General features: G+C 53.3%; 1 protein-coding gene across 6 annotated transcripts in view; it reads right to left on the reverse strand.

Annotated features, from left to right (window-relative positions):
- Positions 1-12682: 12682 nt before the first annotated feature.
- The window catches only part of PCNT (pericentrin), a 1333356-nt gene continuing 1326853 nt past the window's right edge, over positions 12683-19185 (reverse strand). For all 6 annotated transcript variants that reach the window (XM_078681435.1, XM_078681433.1, XM_078681434.1 and 3 more), the window contains 2 exons: positions 14169-14296; positions 12683-13078 (listed from right to left, as the gene is read on the reverse strand). In XM_078681435.1, the coding sequence (XP_078537561.1) occupies positions 13056-13078; positions 14169-14296 (151 nt within the window). In that variant the 3' untranslated portion in view covers positions 12683-13055. The remainder of the gene's footprint in view (positions 13079-14168; positions 14297-19185) is intronic.

Consider the following 19185-nt stretch of genomic DNA (forward strand, 5'->3'; position numbering starts at 1 on the left):
AATCCACGGGGCCCTGGGGCGCCGGGCCTGGAACCGCCGGAGGAGGTCGGGCTGCTCAAAGATGGTATGCATTGCCTCGTAAAACTGATGAAGCTGGGCAGGGGTTGCTCCGGGTCCCGGGAAGGGAGGGAAAGTCAGAGTCGGCCCTTCAGGCTCCGCATGCGGAGCCACGGGAGGGGCACTGCCCACATCCTTCGTCGCGTCAGCCGAAAGACGGGAAGAAGTCTAAGAGCGATGATGCTTCTCCAACTTCTTCTTATGCTTCGACTTCGACCTGACCTCGAGTGTGAGGACTAAGAGTTCGAGTGGTGATGGCTCAGCGAACGGTCCCTCGACCTCCTTCGCAACCGGGACATCAAACGGCGTGGAGCAGACTGCTTGCACTCAAGAAGCTTTCGGGACTGCTCCCGGAAAGATCTGAGCCATGGACATGCAGTCGGAGCACTACTTGGGGTCGTGGTCGCGCTCCAGGCAGAAAAGGCACACGCGGTGCGGATCAGTCACTGACATCAGTCGGGTACAGGAACCACAAGCCTTGAAGCCGGGCATCCCTACGTACACCAGGAGTCATTAGGACTCAAAAAGACGTCGACAAAAGTTGCCCAAAAAGTTCAGTCAAAAAGTGACTGGAGGTACAGCTATTTCCAGATCTGCGCTGAAAGGTGCAGAGAAAGAAAGAACTGATGCACAAGTTACTTACCTTCGGTAACGATATATCTTTAAGAAACAGTAGTTAGTGTTAGATTCCTTACCTTAGAATATCCCCAGGCGTCAGACTGGATCCCGCAAGTTTTAGTCAGCAGTACCCCTGCACGTCGGTAGGCGTCGTCTGCGGCTAAGCGTCCGCCGTTGTGATCGCCAGGATGACGTCGGAGTACTTAGACGCCGCCCTTGCGTGTGGACGTCAGTTCTGTACATAGCTTTCTGAGCCAGGAACGCAGAGCCATGATAGAAACCGATACTGGTGCCATGAAACTAGGGCCCTGAAAAGGATGTCCTTAACCCTTGATATCGTTCGCAGAAGGTGGAGGATGGGTGGGGCGGTAAGGAATCTAACACTAACTACTGTTTCTTACAGATATATTGTTACTGAAGGTAAATAACTTGTGTATCTGAAAGAAACAGGTTAGTGTTAGATTCCTTACCTTAGAATGGATACCCCAGCAATACCAACCCCGGTGGTGGGTCTGCGAACCAAGATCACACCAGAAAGTCCTGGAGAACAGATGGGCCGAAAATGCCATCTCTCCGGACTTGCCTGTCCAGACAGTAGTGTTGAACAAACTTGTGCAGCGAGGCCCATGTAGCTGCCTGACAGATGTCCTGTACATGTATTTATATATGTACATGTATTTATATAGCGCAAATCACCGACACGGTATCTAAGCGCTTGCTTAGGGAACTAGTCCTGGTATTCCCCTGTGAGAAACCCCGGCAGGGTGTCCACAAGGTGAAAGCCAGGCATCCCACCGCGAGGGGCCGTAGTGGAGATTAAGCAAGCTATTGCCCAGAGTCGCAGAGTGTGACCCCGTGAGTCGAGTAGGCGCCGGGGCGAGAATTATCGAGGCCGTGGAATTTTTTTGAGCCCGAGACCCGCCGAGGCGGGGAATCGAACCCTGGTCCACGGTCGATCTCAGCTTCCGGGTCTGCCGCCTCTAACCACTGAGCCACGCTTCTCCACAAGGGGACTCCCGGACCCAGGGCAGTAGTAGCCGCCGTGGCCAGAGTGGAATGGGCGTGCAGCCCAACAGGAGGCTCTTTTTTCGCCAAAGAGTAGCAAACCTTGATGCACAAGACGACCCACCGAGAGATGGTCTGTTTGTGCACCGCCCGTCCCTTCTTAGCGTCCACGTAACTAACAACCGAGTCCTCAGAACAACCATGTCTGGATGGACAGAGGAAAGGAGGTTTAGAAGATAGAGCCTGGAGCTCACTCACTCTCCTGGCAGAGGTGATGGCAACCAGGAATGCAGTTTTAAGAGTCAGAAGTCAAAGAGGACAGTTATGAAGTGCCTCAAAGGGAGCGCACATCAGGTACGTCAGAAAAAGATTCAAGTCCCACTGAGGCATCACGAAGGGAACAGGAGGAAACATGTGAGTGATGCCTTTCAAGAATCTATTTACAACAGGGGACTTGAAAAGAGAAGGCTGATCAGGAAGCCTTAAAAAGGCTGAAATGGCCGAGAGGCAGCCCTTGATAGTGCCCAGAGCAGAGGCCTGCTGGGCAAGAGAAAGAAGGAAGAGGAGTAACTCTGAAAGGAGGGAAGAGAGTGGATCCACAGCCTTTGCTGTGCACCATGCACAAATTTGTTCCACCTGAATCACATCACAGACTTCAGGAGGCAAGTCAAATGGCCTCAACTGTCGCCGTTCAATCTCCACGCATGGAGGTGGAGACTGGACAGGTTCAGGTGGAGCACCATCCTCTGCTGCTGTGACAGAAGGTCCTCCTGAAGAGGAAGAGGATCGACTGACATGCTGAGTAGCTCGGGACACCAGTATCTTCGTGCCCAGTCCGGAGCCACAAGGTTCACTAGGGCCCAGTCTCGCCTGATCTTCTTCAGCACTCTGGGCAGAAGTGGTATAGGCGGAAAGGCGTACAACAGACCGCAGCTCCACTCGCGCCGAAAAGCGTCGCTGAGCGAGTGCGGCCTTGGAAATTTCAACACGCAAAACTGATGACATTGCTTGTTCTCTTCGGTGTCGAATAGATCTAACCAAGTCTTCACCCACTACTGAAAGAGACCTTGCACCACGCCAGAGTTCAGACGCCATTCTTGATCCATCATGCACAGGCGGCTAAGTTCGTCGGCCCTGGCGTTCAGGGAACCTGCCAGGTGTTGAACCACCAGGGCGATGCCCTGGTGTTCCAGCCATTGCCAGAGGCGCAGAGCCTCCTAACAAAGGGTCCAGGACCGCACCCCGCCCTGTTTGTTGCAGTACCACATGGCGGTGGTGTTGTCCATGAACACCTGCACTACACTTTCCCCAGACAGAGGGAAGGAATGCCTTCAGTGCAAGTCGGATCGCCCGCAGCTCCAGAAGGTTGGCATGGAGCCAGGACTCCGCCGGAGACCAGAAGCCTCTGATCTCCCTCTCTCCCATGTGGCCCACCCATTCCATGAGGGACGCATCCGTCACCCCTACATGCTCCGGTTGGCGTCGGGAGAGAGATCTGCCGCTGACCCAATCGCGGTTCGTGAGCCACCACTGCAACTGACTCGCAGTGCCCTCCGAGATCAGGACGTGGTCGGACAGGTTGCCCTGATGTTATGCCCACTGAAACTTCAGGTCCCACTGCAGAGCCCGCATCCGCCACCAGCCCCAGGAGCCGCAGCGTCAACCTGACCGAAACTCGGGATAAAAGGCTAAAAGATCGGAATCAGAGCCTGAATAGCCCAAATCCGCTGTTTGGAGGGGGGAGATAAACCCGAAACTACGCAGAGTCCAGAACCGCTCCGATGAATAGGAGCTTCTGAGAGGGGCACAGGTGTGCCTTCGGCACGCTGATGGAGAACCCCAGCGAGTACAGGAGGTCGGCCGTAGTCTGGAGGTGGGAGACGACTGTATGGGGCGAGCCCGCCTTCAACAAATAATCGTCGAGAAAGGGGAAGACAAACCCTTGATCTGCGCAGATGAGATGCGACCACCGCCATCACTTTTGTGAACACCCGTGGGGCGCTGGTAAGGCCGAAGGGGAGCATGGTAAACTGAAAGTGCTCGTGGCCTACCGTGAACCGCAGGTAGCGCCAGTGGGCCGGCAGGATGGGGATGTGGAAATATGCGTCCTGCAAGTCCAACACCAGCATCCAGTCTCCGGGGTCCAAGGCGGCTGGGACCTGAGCCAAAGTTAGCATCTTCAACTTCTCCTTCTGGAAGAAGCCGTTGACGCTCCGTAGGTCCAAGAAAGGGCTTAGGCCTCCTTTGCCCTTCTTGGGTACCAGAAAGGAGTGGGAATAGCAACCACGTCCTACTTCTGCCCCAGGAACGCGCTCGATGGCCCCCTTGGCCAAGAGGGCCGTAACTTCCTCCTGTAGAAGTTGCAAGTGATCCCCCGATATGCGGTGGTACTGCGGTGGCATGGCTGGAGGGGTTGCCTCGAAGGGGAGGGAGTAGCCCCTTCGGACTATTTGCAGCACCCATCTGTCAGACGTGATGGTACGCCAGTGGAGGAGGTGATGGCGAACCCTGCCCCCCACTGGGGTCGAATGGGCCTGAAATGTCGGACTAGGAAGGTTTAGAGGCAGATGCTGCAGGGCGGATGTGGACTGAACCTGCCGTAGTCCCCCGATACAGCCACGGCGGTAATCACGTCCTCGACCGCATTGAGACAGGTTCTGCAGCCTGTGGCTGGCAGGACGTGTGGGGGCGCCCCTTCCTTGTGCTCAAAAGGGGCGAAAAACGGAAGTTTGCTGGCGTTGGCCTAGGCCCAAGGATTTGGCCGTAGCCCTGGAGTCCTTAAAAGGCTCTAGCGCACTATCCGCTTTGTCGCCAAAGAGGCGACAGCCATCGAAGGGCATGTCCATGAGCGTGGCCTGGACATCCCCCAAGAAATTGGCAGACCTCAGCCAGGCGTGGCGGCGAACCGGCACCGTCGTGGCAATCGCTCTGCTCAGCGAGTCCTTGGTGTCAAGTCCACATCGAATCGAGTATCGTGCTGCATACCGCCCCTCCGCCAGGGCTTGGGCGAGCCGTGTCCGGGCCTTCTCCGGACACTGTGGCAGCACCTCCGCAACCGTATCCCACAAAGAGTGGGTGTAAGGGCCCAAAAGGCAGGCGGTGTTGACAGACCGCAGCCCCAAACTCAGAGAGAACAGTTTCTTCCCAAACTAATCATACCTTTTGGATTCCCAATCCGGATGAGCGGTCGGGAATGCGGTCTGGGACGTAGGGGCCTGAATTACCAGGCTCTCGGGGTGGGGTGAACGGACAGAAAGCAGGGGTCGCCCGGAACCGGGCGGTGGCGTCGGGCTACGTTCCGATCCACAGGGAGGTCTGTAGAGGGCTTGGACCAGGTGCCCATCAGAACGTTCCCGGCAAAGGTCATCGAGAAGACCGTCAACAAACAACTGACCCGGTACCTCGAGGAGAACAACATCCTGGAACCTTCCCAGTTCGGGTTCCGCAGCAACCACAGCACCGAGACTGCCCTCATCGCCGCCACCGATGACATCAAGTCCCTGCTGGACAACGGAGAAACGGGGGCCCTCATCCTCCTGGACCCGTCAGCCGCCTTCGACACGGTCTGTCACCACACACTACGAACACGCCTCCACAACGCTGGGATCCAAGAGAAGGCCCTGGACTGGACCACCTCCTTCCTCTCCGGCAGAACAGAGCGTCCGCCTTCCCCCCTTCCGCTCCGAAGCCACCAAGATCATCTGCGGCGTACCCCAGGGCTCATCCCTCAGCTCAACCCTGTTTAACATCTACATGGCATCGCTCGCCCACGTCGCCCGTCGGCACGACCTCAACATCCTCTCCTACGCCGATGACACCCAGCTGATACTCTCCCTCACCAAGGAACCCCACACCGCCAAAACCAACCTTCACGAAGGAATGAAAGCCGTTGCTGAATGGATGAGGAACAGCCGACTGAAGCTGAACTCTGACAAGACGGAGGTCCTCATCCTCGGATCCAACCCTTCGGCCTGGGACGACTCCTGGTGGCCGACCGCACTGGGAACCTCTCCAACACCCACCGACCACGCACGCAACGTAGGGGTCATCCTCGACTTCACCCTCTCCATGACTAAACAGGTCAACGCCGTCTCCTCCTCCTGTTTCAACACCCTCCGCATGCTCCGTAGGATCTACAAGTGGATCCCCACTTAAACGAGAAGCACAGTCACCCAGGCCCTTGTCAGCAGCAGGTTGGACTATGGAAACGCCCTCTACGCAGGAGCCTCGGCCAAACTCCTGAGACAGCTCCAACGCATCCAGAACGCCTCTGCACGCCTGATCCTCAACATCCCTCGCCACAGCCACATCACACCCCACCTGGAAGACCTGCACTGGCTCCCGGTCAACAAGAGGATAACCTTCAAGCTCCTCACCCACGCACACAAGGCACTCCACAACACCGGGCCAACGTACCTCAACAAACGACTCAGCTTCTACACCCCCACCCGCCAGCTCCGTTCCACCGACCTCGCCCTCGCTACAGTCCCCCGCTTCAGAAGAGCGACCTCAGGCGGCAGATCGTTCTCCCACCTCGCCTCCAAGACCTGGAACACCCTCCCCATCCACCTACGGCAGACCCAAGACCTGCTGACCTTCAGAAAACTCCTCAAGACCTGGCTTTTCGAGCAGCAGCAGCATTCCCCACCCCAGCGCCTTGAGACCCTCACGGGTGAGTAGTGCGCTTTACAAATGATATGATTGAGTGAACGTCGGTGAGGGCTTCGTTAAACGGTAGTAGAGGCTCCAAGGAGCTTGACTGCGGTTTGAGCACCTCAGTGAGGAGGTGAGGCCTCACGGCCACGACAGGGAGCTCAAGAGCCAAGGCTTTGGCCACCCTGTTTAACACCACGCTATAAGTTGCACCCTCCTCTGAAGCCATGGAGGGAGGAGAGATGAATCCAGTGTCAGGCCAAGTGTCTAGACCACTGGCCTCCCCCAGCTCATCTGCCCAGTCCTGGCTTTACTGGCACTGCTGTGTCAGAGGGTCCTCAGACACCTCCCAGTCCTCCTCATCATCCATCTCCTGGAAACCAGGCAAAAATGATGGAGGCGGGTCGTAGGTGAATTGGTCACCCATCGGCGTTGGAGACGGCGCCGAGTGGCGCCACTCCGGCGTCGCACCCAGACTGAAACCGGGGAAGGTGTCGTCTGAAGACGGCACCGGGAGCGTCACACTCTGGGTCGGCGCCAGCGGCGGAGTTGTGAGGTCGACTTGAGACGACCCGGTTCCAGGCCTGGATCCTGGGGCATCGGGACCGGAGTCGACGACGGCGCCGGGGCCGGAGCCGCCGGGCCGCTAGGGCTCCCAGTCAGACCCGCGGGGCCCAAAGGCGCCACGACGGGTTCCGACGGAGGGAATTGAATCCTCATGGCCACAAGGAAGTCATGTATCTCCTCCGGCGTCGCGTGCAGCCCAGGGACCGGTGGGTGTGGAGCTAGACGCGGTGCCTGCGGCTCCGATATAGCCACGCGGGCTGTGTCACCCGAACCCCCAGCCGCATCACACGAGCGTCGGGGGGAGTCAGAAGAGGGATGACGCCTCTTCGACTTCTTTTTTGAATGCCTCGACTTACCGGAGGACTTGGAGCCCGACGAGTGATGGTGAGTCGACGAGAGGTGATGACTGCGGCTCCGCGACCGGTCCTTCTACTTCCTCCTCGACCGGGACCTCGAGAGAAGCGGAGCAGACTACCGGAGCTCGAGCAGCTTACGGGACCGCTCCAGCTATCTAGCCTTCGAGGTCAAGGCCCGGCAGTCGGGGCTCGACTTGTCATCGTGGTCGACCCCGAGGCAGTAAAGGCACCGACGGCGGGGGTCCGTCACCGACATCAGGCGGTGACAGGCATCGCAAGGTTTAAAACCAGGCATCCCTATTTGCACCGCGAGTCGAAATCGACTCGAAAAGTGATCAAAAAAGTTAGTCAAAAAATGTTAGAGTACTGCTCTTCCCGGATCTGCGCTTGCTGGCGCGGAAAAAAGAACTGATGTCAGCGCGCAAGGCGGCGTCTAAGTACTCCGACGACGTCATCCTGGTGATCACGACAATGACGGGCGTGGACGAAAGCTTTCCGGATCCAGTCTGACGCCTGGGGATATTCTAAGGTAAGGAATCTAACACTAACCTGTTTCTTTCAGATGTCAGCACGCGAGGGCGTCGTCTAAGTAACAACCGCAACATCATCCCAGTGACCACGATGCCAATGATTGATGCTGAGCCGACCGACGCCACCTTCCGACGCGCAGAGCTACTGCTGACGAAAAAGTTTCCGGATCCAGTTTGACAGCAGGGGATAAATCTAAGGTAAGGAATCTATAACTAACGGTTTCTTTCAGATATATTGACAACATTTTTATTGTTTGGCTAGGGTCACAAAAAGATGCGGAAGAATACATAACTGAGTTGTATCGGAATCATTTTAACTTAAAATTCACAAACTGTATGAAATACTCTGCGCCAAAAGTAAAAAGTTTTGCAAGGTTAAATTGATGGTGAATATTAAAGAGACTGACATTGACAAAGGCTGCATTGGCCAAAAAGTGTTTGCCAGCAATGGTGGTTATTAAATAAAGCACTGAAAAGAGAGCTTGCGAGTGCGCCACATTTTCCTATATATATATATGCAAAAAAGAAGGAGAGAACTCTGGGTAGGTCTCAGTTTAGGTGGAAAGCAGCTCCTGTTAGAGCACTCTCAACACCAGCGACACTCTAGATCTGCTCACCTCAAATGTCTGTTTTTCTATCAAAGTTTTTAAGCATAGGATTAGCACAGTGCTATCCACGCCGAGATAGAAAATGACAAAGTCTTTTGCCATTTAAACAGCAAAGTCTTTAAGCATAGGACTAGTACACTGCAGTCCTTGCCGAGCTGTAAAATAACAAAAGCCATTTATCACTCCAGGCACAATATTACAGCTTTGAATTGGTAAAATACCAACTCAAGCCAACCTGAAATGAGTAAAAGCAACCCCTGACACAGTGTTTCGCTCTAATTAGAGCTCTTCAGAGAGCTCTTCTGAAGAGCTCTAATTAGAGTGAAACGCTGTGTCAGGGGCTGCTGCCACAGACAAGTCTGACCTCCTGCTGCTGGGAGTCCTTCCAGTCACGGAGGTTTGGACAATAGGTTTCCTGCCTGGAGAGGTGCGAGCACCACCCCAGAAAGGACTTTGTGTATTGGGACAGGGAGGGCTGAATAGATTGAGACATTGCCTGGGGCACACTAGGTGCTCCAGCCCCAGCTCTGGCGCGAAACTGGACAAAGGAGAGGAGGTGTAACCACCCCCCTTCCTGGTCCCACCTATAGGAGGGACCTAGAAAGTAATCCAGCCCCTTTTAGTTGTATAAAGGTAGGAGCTGAGCCCCAGGACTTTAGATTTGATCCTGAACTGAAACTTGAAACGAAACTCTGGACCTTCGACATTCTGCTGAAGACGGAAGAATCTCCCTTGTGGCCAAGGAGTGACCACCCTGGGCAACCAGGCACCATCCAGCAAATCCACTGCTTGCTTTGTCGACGCTCCCGCCGGGACCCGAGCACAGAGCCCGACAAGACCCAGACTTCCAGACCTCTCTGACCCTCTCTTCACGTCTGCAGCATAGCTGAGATCCGTGGAGGTGACGAGACATGATGATGAAGAGGAGCTTCTGAGAGGGACACAGGTGTGAATTCGGCACATTGATGGAGAACCCCAGCAGGTGCAGGAGGTCGGCTGTAGTCTGGAGGTGGCTGACGACTGTCTGGGGCGAGCCCACCTTCAACAACCAGTCATCGAGGTAGGGGAAGACTGAAACCCCTAACCTGCGCAGATGAGCTGTGACCACCGCCATCACTTTCGTGAACACCCGTGGGGCGCTGGTAAGGCCGAAGGGGAGCACGGTAAACTGAAAAAGCTTGTGGCCTACCGTCAACCGCAGGTAGAGCCGGTGGGCCGGCAGAACGGCGATGTGGAAATAGGTGTCCTGCAAGTCCAACGCTACCATCCAGTCTCCTGGGTCTAGGGCATCTAAGACCTAAGCCAAAGTGAGCATCTTGAACTTCTCCTTCCGAAGGAAGCCGTTGACGTTCCGTAGGACCAAGATAGGGTGTAGGCCCCCTTTGCCCTTCTTGGGAACCAGAAAGTAGTGGGAGTAACAACCACACCCTACTTCTGGCCCAGGAACGCACTCGATGGCCCCCTTGGCAAAGAGGGCCGTAACTTCCTCTTGCAGAAGTTGCAAGTGATCCCCCGACACGCGGTGGTACTGCGGTGGCATGGCTGGAGGGGTCGCCTCGAAGGGGAGGGAGTAGCCCCTTCGGACGATTTGCAGCACATAACCTGTCAAATGTGATGGAGCGCCAGTGGAGGTGATGGTGAACCCTGCCCCCCACTGGCGTCAAATGGGACTGAAAGCTCGGACTATGAAGGCTTTGAGGCGGATGCTGCGAGGGTGGATGTGGACTGGCCGCATCGCTGTCCCCGGTTCCCGCCGCAATGGTAACCACGTTCGCCACCGCGCGCTGAATGTTAGTCTGCCGCCCGTGGCTGGCAGGACGTGTGGGGGTGCCCCTTCCTTGGCCACGAAAGGAGCGAAAGGCAGACTGCTGCTAACGCGGGGCCGACAGGCCCAAGGACTTGGCCGTAGCCCTGGAGCCCTTGAAGTGTTCAAGCGCATGATCTGCCTTGCCACCAAAGAGGTGGCTGCCATCAAACGGCATGTCAATGAGGGTGCTCTGGACATCAGCCGAAAAGTTGGCGGACCTCAACCAGGTGTAGCGGCGAACTGCCACCGTCGTGGACATCGCCCTGCCCAGTGAGTCCATGGTATCCAGCCCACATCGAATAGAATACCGCGCTGCGTCTCGTCTCGTCTCTCCGCGAGGGCTTGAGCGAGCTTCGCCCTGGCCCCTTCCGGGCACTTTAGCAGCACGGCTGCAACCGTATCCCACAGAGAGTGGGTAGAACAGCCCAAGAGGCAAGCGGTGTTGACTGACCGCAGTCCGCACCTAAGGGACGAGAACAGTTTCTTACCAAACTGTTCGTACCTCTTGGATTCCAGATCTGGGGGTGCAGTCGGGAATGCAGATTGGGAAGTGGAGGCCTAGACTCTCGGGGGTGGGGTAGGAGGAAAGGAAGCTAGGGTCGCCCGGAGCTGGGCGGTGGCGCCTGGCGACGTGCCTATCTACAGGGGGACCTGTAGCGGTCCTGGACCAAGTGCCCAATAGGACGTCCATGAGAGCCTCATTAAACGGCCTTGGCTGCCCGTGTCAGCACCACGCTATAAGTAGCCCCCTCCTCCGTAGCCACGGTAGGAGGGGAGACAAAATCAGTGTCAGGTGAGGTGTCTAGACCACTGGCCTCCCCTAGCTCCTCTGTCCAGTGCTGAAAGGACTGACACTCACGTGCCAGAGGGTCCTCAGACTCCTCCCAACCCTCCTCAGGGTCAAAGGATGGAGCCAGATCAAAGAAGAAAAGTTCTTCGGCCGGCGTCGAATGTGGCGTGGAGCGACGCTGGTCCAAAGCCGGATTCGGACCGAGGGAGGGATCGGGGACGGCGTCGGGGGCGACACCCTGGGGGTCGGCGCTGGTGGAGGGGTCGTGAGGTCGACCAGCGGCGACCCGGACCCGGATCCAGTGGGGCCCTTGCGGCGTCGGGACCGAAGTCGCCGATGGCGCCGGGGCACAAGCCGCCGGCCTGCTAAGGCCCCCAGTCGGGGCTGTGGGGCCTGAAGGCGCGCCGACGACCCTTGATGGAGGGAAGTGAGTCCTCATGGCCACGAAGGAAGTCACGAATCTCCTCCGGCGTCGCATTAAGCCCAGGGACCGGCGGGTGTGGGGCTGGCTGTGACGCCTGCGGCTCCGGCAGAGCCACGTGGGCGGTTTCGCCCGAATCCCCGGCCGCATCACGCGAGCGTCGGGGGGAGGGGGGGGGGGGGAGTCAGAAGAGCGGTGTCGCTGCTTTGACTTCTTGTGCCTCTTACCTGAGGACTTGGACGAGTGGTGTCGACTCGACGAACTGTGATGACTCCGGCCCCGCGACCGGTCCCTCGACCTCCTCCTGGACCGATACCTCGAGCGGCGCGGGGCCGACTGCCGGAGCTCGAGGGGCTTACAGGACCGCTCCTGTCTAGCCTTCGACGTCAAGGCCCGGCAGTAGGGGCACGACTTGTCATCGTGGTTGAACCCCAAACAATGTAGGCACCGGCGATGTCGGTAACCGACATCAGTCGGTCGCAGTCGGCACAGGGCTTGAACCCGGGCATCCCTACCGGCACCGATGGAGTCGTTCGACTTCAAAAACAGATCGAAAAAGTTTAGTCAAAAAATGACTATGGGTACCACTTGGGTACCACTTTTTCCAGATCGGCGATTGCTGGCGCGGAAAAAAAGAAGAACTGACGTCAGCGCGCGATGGCGACGTCTAAGTACTCCGACGACGTTATCACTGCGCCAACGACGCCGAACGCGGAGCCACGGACGACGCCTACCGATGCGCAGGGGTACTACTACGCAAAACTTTCCGGATCTAGTCTGACGCCTGGGGATATTCTAAGGTAAGGAATCTAATACTAACCTGTTTCTTTCAGATCACACACACACACACTTATATATATACATACACACAATCACAATACACATGACAAGTTCTGGCAGATAGCTGCCCTGTCAATTGAGACCCAAGAACTAATAAAAAACGCAATAAACAAAATAAGACAGCAAAAATAATGTTTAAAAAAATGAACGTGACAATAATTAAGACTAAAATACATATAAAACCATTCTAAGAACAATGGAAGGGACTAAGAAGAGGTCTGAACCTTTCGCCGTGGTGGTTCTACACACAGATTGACAGCACCTCAATTAGTTCACGTTACGTGTGACTTTAGTTGAGCAGTTAGCACAGTACATATTAATATGTCATAACTGCACTCAGATTATCAAAAGCTTTTCCTCTGACATTATAGCGTTCACAAGCACTTAGCTGATGTCACTTTAATATATAGAGACTACGTTGAAACAGGAATAAAAGAAACTCATAAAATATTTTTATTTCCTTTGTACAAAGAATCCAGCTATACAGTTTTAAAAAAAATACAAGTAAAAAAAAAAACTGTTTCTTGTTATACACAGATCTGGACTCCAGTTCATCCCCAAGCTACAGCTAACCATGCTTCATAGATCCTTCAAGGTGCATGTGCAAAAGCAACCAAGGTATTCAATTGGATCTCGAAAGCTGGCTCTGCACGGAGACAAACTCCATAGCTTGTACTCAAAATGCACACTGGGTGCTCTTTCGACGGTTTTTGCCACATGATTTTCTCTATTTGGGAGATCCACTCAGATTCAGTTTATCAGTCCATAGCTAGGGTTTCAGATTACTTCTTCATGTTACTCTTTCATAAGTGTCCTTGGGATGCTCCTAAAGGTATGGAACAAAATGCAACAACAATGACCAATGAGACCTTCAAGCAGCAGTAAAACAACATACTTAAGCCTGCTATGTGTCCATGAAGTGTTAATACAAGTCAAATGACTTTTTTTTTAAAACTCTTTATTTGCGACTGCATAATATATCACAGTATACAATTGTGCCTTCCAACAGGATGCAGTCTTTTGTCTTTTCTCCCACAATGGACTTAACCAGACTTAGGTGAAACCTATTTCACAATACTGCTTCTGCAACATTCGAAGATCATTGAATTACAATCAGCATATAGAAAGTGCGACAATCAGTTATGAGGTGATCCCTCCACTGTACCGTAACACGTTACATTCACGGTGTATAGCAGAGCCTAGGAAAGCTAAGTCTCAACAATTTCCCATCCCTCCCAACTCCCCCCACCCCATTTTGCACGTCTCCTGGTCTCTCTGTTTAGAGGGCAACATTTCCTGGCGCGTAAACTATCTCACATGGGATATTGCGCTCGTACTTTATTGACTAACCTGTCCGCCCTTCTGGGCCCATTCCCTATCCGATACCCTCACAGCCCTCCTCTATATAATTCGCATCTACGAATTGTCTGCCTGTGACGGCAGCAGCTCCGTTTCTTCCAAATCACGCAGCATCCGTTCCCAGTCCTGCGCAATTGGGTATTTCCGTTGAAGTCAAATGACTGTTTTGTTTCAATTGCACAGAGGCACTTCAATGCAAGATAGGTCAACAGAGTTAGCTTTTGTCGAGGGAAGGACACAAGGTGGGAGATGTAGGTTTAAGCATTGCAGAAAGGTGGAATATCTCTGCTGAGGACTAGGCAGAATAAATAACATCTACTCAATTGCAGCAGTGGAAAACTTGTTCTAGTCTAGGCACAGTGACTAAAATCCCTTCTTAGAATGGAATGCCTGGTCATAGTCAAGTGCAGACAAGAAATCCCCATTCAGGGAGGGACGGAAAATGTCAGCTCATGGTCAGAAGCATAAGGGTAAGTTCTCGTATATGGCTAGACATGATCAATTCAGTTTACACTAGTGCGCCAGAGAGGAACAATATGAGATTAAAGAACACACACCTTGTTGCAGTCCTCCTAATCTCTGCTGAACAACCTCTAAATGACGAATATAATCCAAAAGGGAGTGCTCTGGTTCATCTGAGGACGTGCGAGACCTGTTTGGAGATGATGTTGATACCGTATGTGATCTAGGAGCAAAACAAAGTTACTGTTATCCTTTAACATTTTCTTCACACTTTAAGAGTCCTTAACACTGAACACATTCATCATCACATACCATTATTTTATTTATTTTTTATTTCTATATTACCTTAGTTCAAACAAGTATAAACACTGTAATTAAACTGGCATAAACACATCTATATTCCAATATACTAGGCATGCAAGGTTTTTGCATCCATACCATGCAGTAATTTCAATATCTTTCCATTTGACAGCACATTTCACACAGTTACTAGTTTCACACTTACCGAGATAGAAGTGCAGTCTAAAGGGTTAGAAGAACCTAATCCTCTATGGATGCTATTGTACCTAATTGTTAGCCAGGCTTTTTGTTATTCATTGGCATGTCTGCCATAAGGTAGTATCTACAAGGCTCCCAAATATTTAAGTTTGGGTGCGGAGTAGAGCTATTTATAAGTCATCGACATGTCAATACCATAAATTAGATGAGGCTGAGGCTTGTATTGTGGGAGTGGATTCCTATAGACAAAGCACAGTCTTCTTACATTTCGCTAGCAGGAATGACAATGCAACAAATCTCATAATCCAATTATTAACCTCCATATATACCTTTATATATACCATTAGTAGTGGTGTAAATGGTATGTTTGAACAAGACACCGCCTCTTGAATTTTGCACACTTGCTCTAGTAGTCGTACGGTGCTGGGCATTGCAAGGCAAGGCGGAGAAAAACTGCCTCCTGCCTATCACATTGAACTATACTTTACATTTCCAATATTTAGGGATACTGTGTCTACTATGAAGATGTGAGATTTGGCGGGGGGGGGGGCGTGGCTAGCTAGGCAGCGAAATGGCCGCTCTATGAGCGAGCTCCGCCGGCTGTGGCCTTTATCCTAAACTAATCCTGCATCGGACGGACCTCAGGGCACCAACATACCTGCCTTGTGGTGTGCTTGAACTGCGGCACCATCAGACCAAATTCCGGCGGCCGGGATTTCTGCTGAAGTACTCCGCCGCCGGATGAGCAGTTGACCTGACCTGGCTGAAGCGGGCGCCCGCCCTTGTGATCACAGAGACCGGCCAAGATCCTCACTTTAGAACGGGGATGCGGAGCCCGCTCGCGTTCGCAGGTCAGCACTAAGACTTGTCGCTAGAGCTACACGGCCCACATTTGGAGAGTGATTGACGTTAACGTGGCAAGTGATCGGGGTGCTGTCATTGACTGCGGTGGAGGCCTGGGCTGTGTGGTAGTGGAGAAGACATGGAGGAGATCGCTGGTGGTGGAGGCTGAGGCCGGGGGGCGGACCGCGTGGAGCAGGCACAAGGCGGTGGCCGAGGCGGCTGAGGCGGGGAGATATCGACTGCACCCCTTCCTATCTCTGAGGTCAGAAGAACGTCTCGCGCTGCCGGAAATCTAGAAAAGGCCTTACCCTAGAGAGAGACATGCTCGTTGCGAGCCAGGCGGTGTGGAGGCGCCGTGGAGGACGCGGCGGGAGGCGCAGATGCGGACGTAGAGGGTGCAGAGCCGACTCAATCACTGGCAGAGACCGAGAATCTGAGGTGAAAGGGCACCATTTTGTGTGGTGTGGCGCGAACTGCGCCATACGCTGTGCCTCTGCTGCGGACGCTCTCCGCCTTGGCAAGCTGCATACCGGGAGATCCGCAGGCGGCGGCGCGGTGCCTGACCCCCCGGTCCTCCCTCGTTCCAGACTGCCTGCCAGAATAGACCTGCTCCTTGCTGGTGGTGCTGCTGCCATTTTGAGCGGCTGAAAATCCATTTTAAGCACTCCGACAATAAGACTGGCTGGTACGCTTTGTCGGGAATCGACTGGGAGACATTCACCCGCCTTGACCCAAGCTACGCACGCCTTGTCTGGAACGCTACTACTACTCACAGGCGGCCCGGGCTGTGGGGGACTTGCCTGGGTGGATCCACGCGTTGGCAGCAAAGATGGGAAAGCCAGACACTCGACAGCCCAAGATCAACTTTGAAAATCGGAAGGGGGTGAAGCAGACCGGGCCAGAGCAGGGGGACGTGGATGAGGCAAGTGGGGGTCAGACGGATGGCGATAATGGTGCTGACCTCAGGCAATTGATGTTAGAAATGCGTTCAAGTCTGTCAAGCATTGATGCCAAGCTGGACAACCTGACATCGCAAATGGAGACAGTGAAATCCCAGGTCTCCGCACATGAAACCCGGCTGGATTGCCTGGAAAATCGTCATACGGAGCAACATGAATTCCAGCAAGAAACACGAGCGCATATTTCCAGTATGGGTAAGCTGCTGGCTGTTATACAAGCGAAAAACGGCGATTTGGAGGCACGCTCTCGAAGAAGCAACGTCCGCGTTACGGGCATTCCGGAGACAACTGCAAAATGGAGGTGTACATCTCAGATCTCCTACATGAGCTATTTGACCCTCATCTTTCACCTGTCTTCGTCGTGGAGCGAGCCCACCGAGCACTGGGCCCAAAACCACCGGTGGGGGGTACACCTCGGCCGATTTTGGCCAAACTGCTGAACTTTCAAGACCGAGATACAGTGCTGAAGCTGGCAAGGGAGAAAGGTAAAATCACACATAAAGGTAATCATATTTCGTTCTACCCTGACTTTACACCCACAGTGCAAACTGCACAACGTGAATTCTTGCCAGCAAAGAAGCTGCTGATGGAAGCTGAAATCCCCTATTCACTATTGTACCCAGCTAAGCTCAAGGTGTCATATGATGGCCAGTTACACTTCTTCAATGATGCCAAATCAGCCCTTAAATTTGCTAAACATGTTTGTGGCTCCAAAAATAAGAAATCTAATGCAGGGCGGGAAAATACTGATGGCCAACTCAGTGACAATGATTGACATATTGCCCTTCAGCAGACTGTCTAATGTGTTTTGCTCCAGGAAACCAAAACTATCACGTGATATACCTCGTTGTTGATGTTTTGTTACAGTATTTGATTAGCTGGTTTTATAGCTCCCTGCTCTGGCTAGGGTACGGGCCGCGTGCATGGACTGCTCTCACCCCGCCATGATGGGACACACGTGTATTACTCTTGATGCTGTGTCGCTTAAAGATATCTTCATGGACTAGACTGTGGTGGCCATGTGCTACATTATCTTGTTGTCACTACTAATTGCTGAAGTGTACATTGTCACTTACAACTGGCCAGGCACGATTTTACTTTAGTTACTCGCTACAGTCATTGCCGAAGTTGAACGATTGGCAGTATGTAATGGCAGTGCACGATTTCAATATGTTTCATTATTGCATGGTGCCTGAGTTGAGTCCACTACACTGACCCCAGCCACCCTGTGGAAACAGGGGTGTATGCTGGAGCTTCCACACCTCCACGGGGAAGTCCCATATGTTTTGGTTCCACCACTCTGGAGTGGTTTTCGTAAGGGTATGTCTCCGCCCAATTGGGGGGTTGGAGCGGGTGGGGGGTGGGAGGGAGGGGAATGTTTGGTTTTACTGGTCCGGTCTTCGCTGTTGTCCTAGCACATTATGGTGTATACTTAGGTCACCACTACTGATACATGGTTCACCCTGGAGAGCCATTGCACACCTCACTAAACCTCCCCATGGCAGCAATTAAAATCCTTACTTGGAATGTAAGAGGGATGATTGACTGTAGAAAGGCGCGTTTGGTGCATGCATACTTAGCGAGGCATAGCATTGACATCTGCTTTCTTCAGGAAAAGCACCTGAATACCAACCCCTCCCCAAGACTTAAGCACAGTAGATGGGCACACATCCACTCAGCGATATACTCCAGCTATGCACGCGGAGTTGCCATAATGCTGCGGAGAGGATTGGAAAGAAAACGAGGTACATTTAGACCCGGAGGGTCGCTATGTCCTCTTACAGGGGACGCTGGGAGTTAAAAAGTGGTCTTAGCTGCGTTATATGGTCTGAATGTTGACTCCCCGGAGTTCTTCCGCGAAGTTTGGGCAAAGATTGCGACAATGAATTGCGACAATATCATATGGGGAGGGGACTTCAACGCTGGGCTGAACGATACAATAGATAGGAAGGGAACTGCTAGGCCATTACACCCACGAGCGGGTGCAGCATTGCATGACCTGATGTCAGAGGGCGCCCTGTTAGATATTTGGCGGATTCGACACCCCGGTGGGCTAGAGGGGACATGTATATCAAATGTGCATGCTGCCTGGTCTAGGTTAGATTTTTGGCTTGTCACCCCTACCATTGCTGCATGGACGCTTGAGGTGGATCATATGGCACGGTCCTTGTCAGATCATGCACCCTTTCTGTTGGTTGTCTCTCTTCCTGACTCACCACCCCGGGCCTTTAGTTTGAGGCTTCCACCACATGCCTTACTAGATGAGGCATTTAAAGAAGAAATTCGCACTGACATTGTGGACTATTTTACTCTTAACGCTGGATCGGTCTCTACTGAGGCCACTTTATGGGATGCCTCTAAGGTGGTAATCCGAGGTAAATGCATAGCTAGACAGGCCGGGGTATTAAAGGCGGTGAGAGGCACCCTCACCCGCATAGAAGGTCAGATTAGAGAACTGGAGAAATGGTTCTGTGCCGACCAGACCCCCCAAGTTGCGGCTGAACTGAAAGACAAACTTATAGAAGATTCGGAAGAAGCCCATCGTGAGGTAACATTTTTGGGGAAACATGCCGAAGCCCAGCTGTATGGTGAAGGAGATAGGCCAGGGAAAATGCTAGCAAACATGATTCGCAAGACTACATCACCACCATTCATACACACGATCACTAATCAGGATGGAGACGCAGTAGTGGGTCAGGCTGAAGTGCTGAATGAATTTCGGGACTTCTATGCGCAAATATACACAGCCAAACACACAGGGAGTCCTGAGGGCCTTCAAGCCTTCTTGGACACGATTGCACTGGTGTGGTTC

The sequence above is a fragment of the Lissotriton helveticus genome, chromosome 3_1 (assembly GCF_964261635.1).
Source record: "Lissotriton helveticus chromosome 3_1, aLisHel1.1, whole genome shotgun sequence".
NCBI lineage: Eukaryota > Metazoa > Chordata > Amphibia > Caudata > Salamandridae > Lissotriton > Lissotriton helveticus.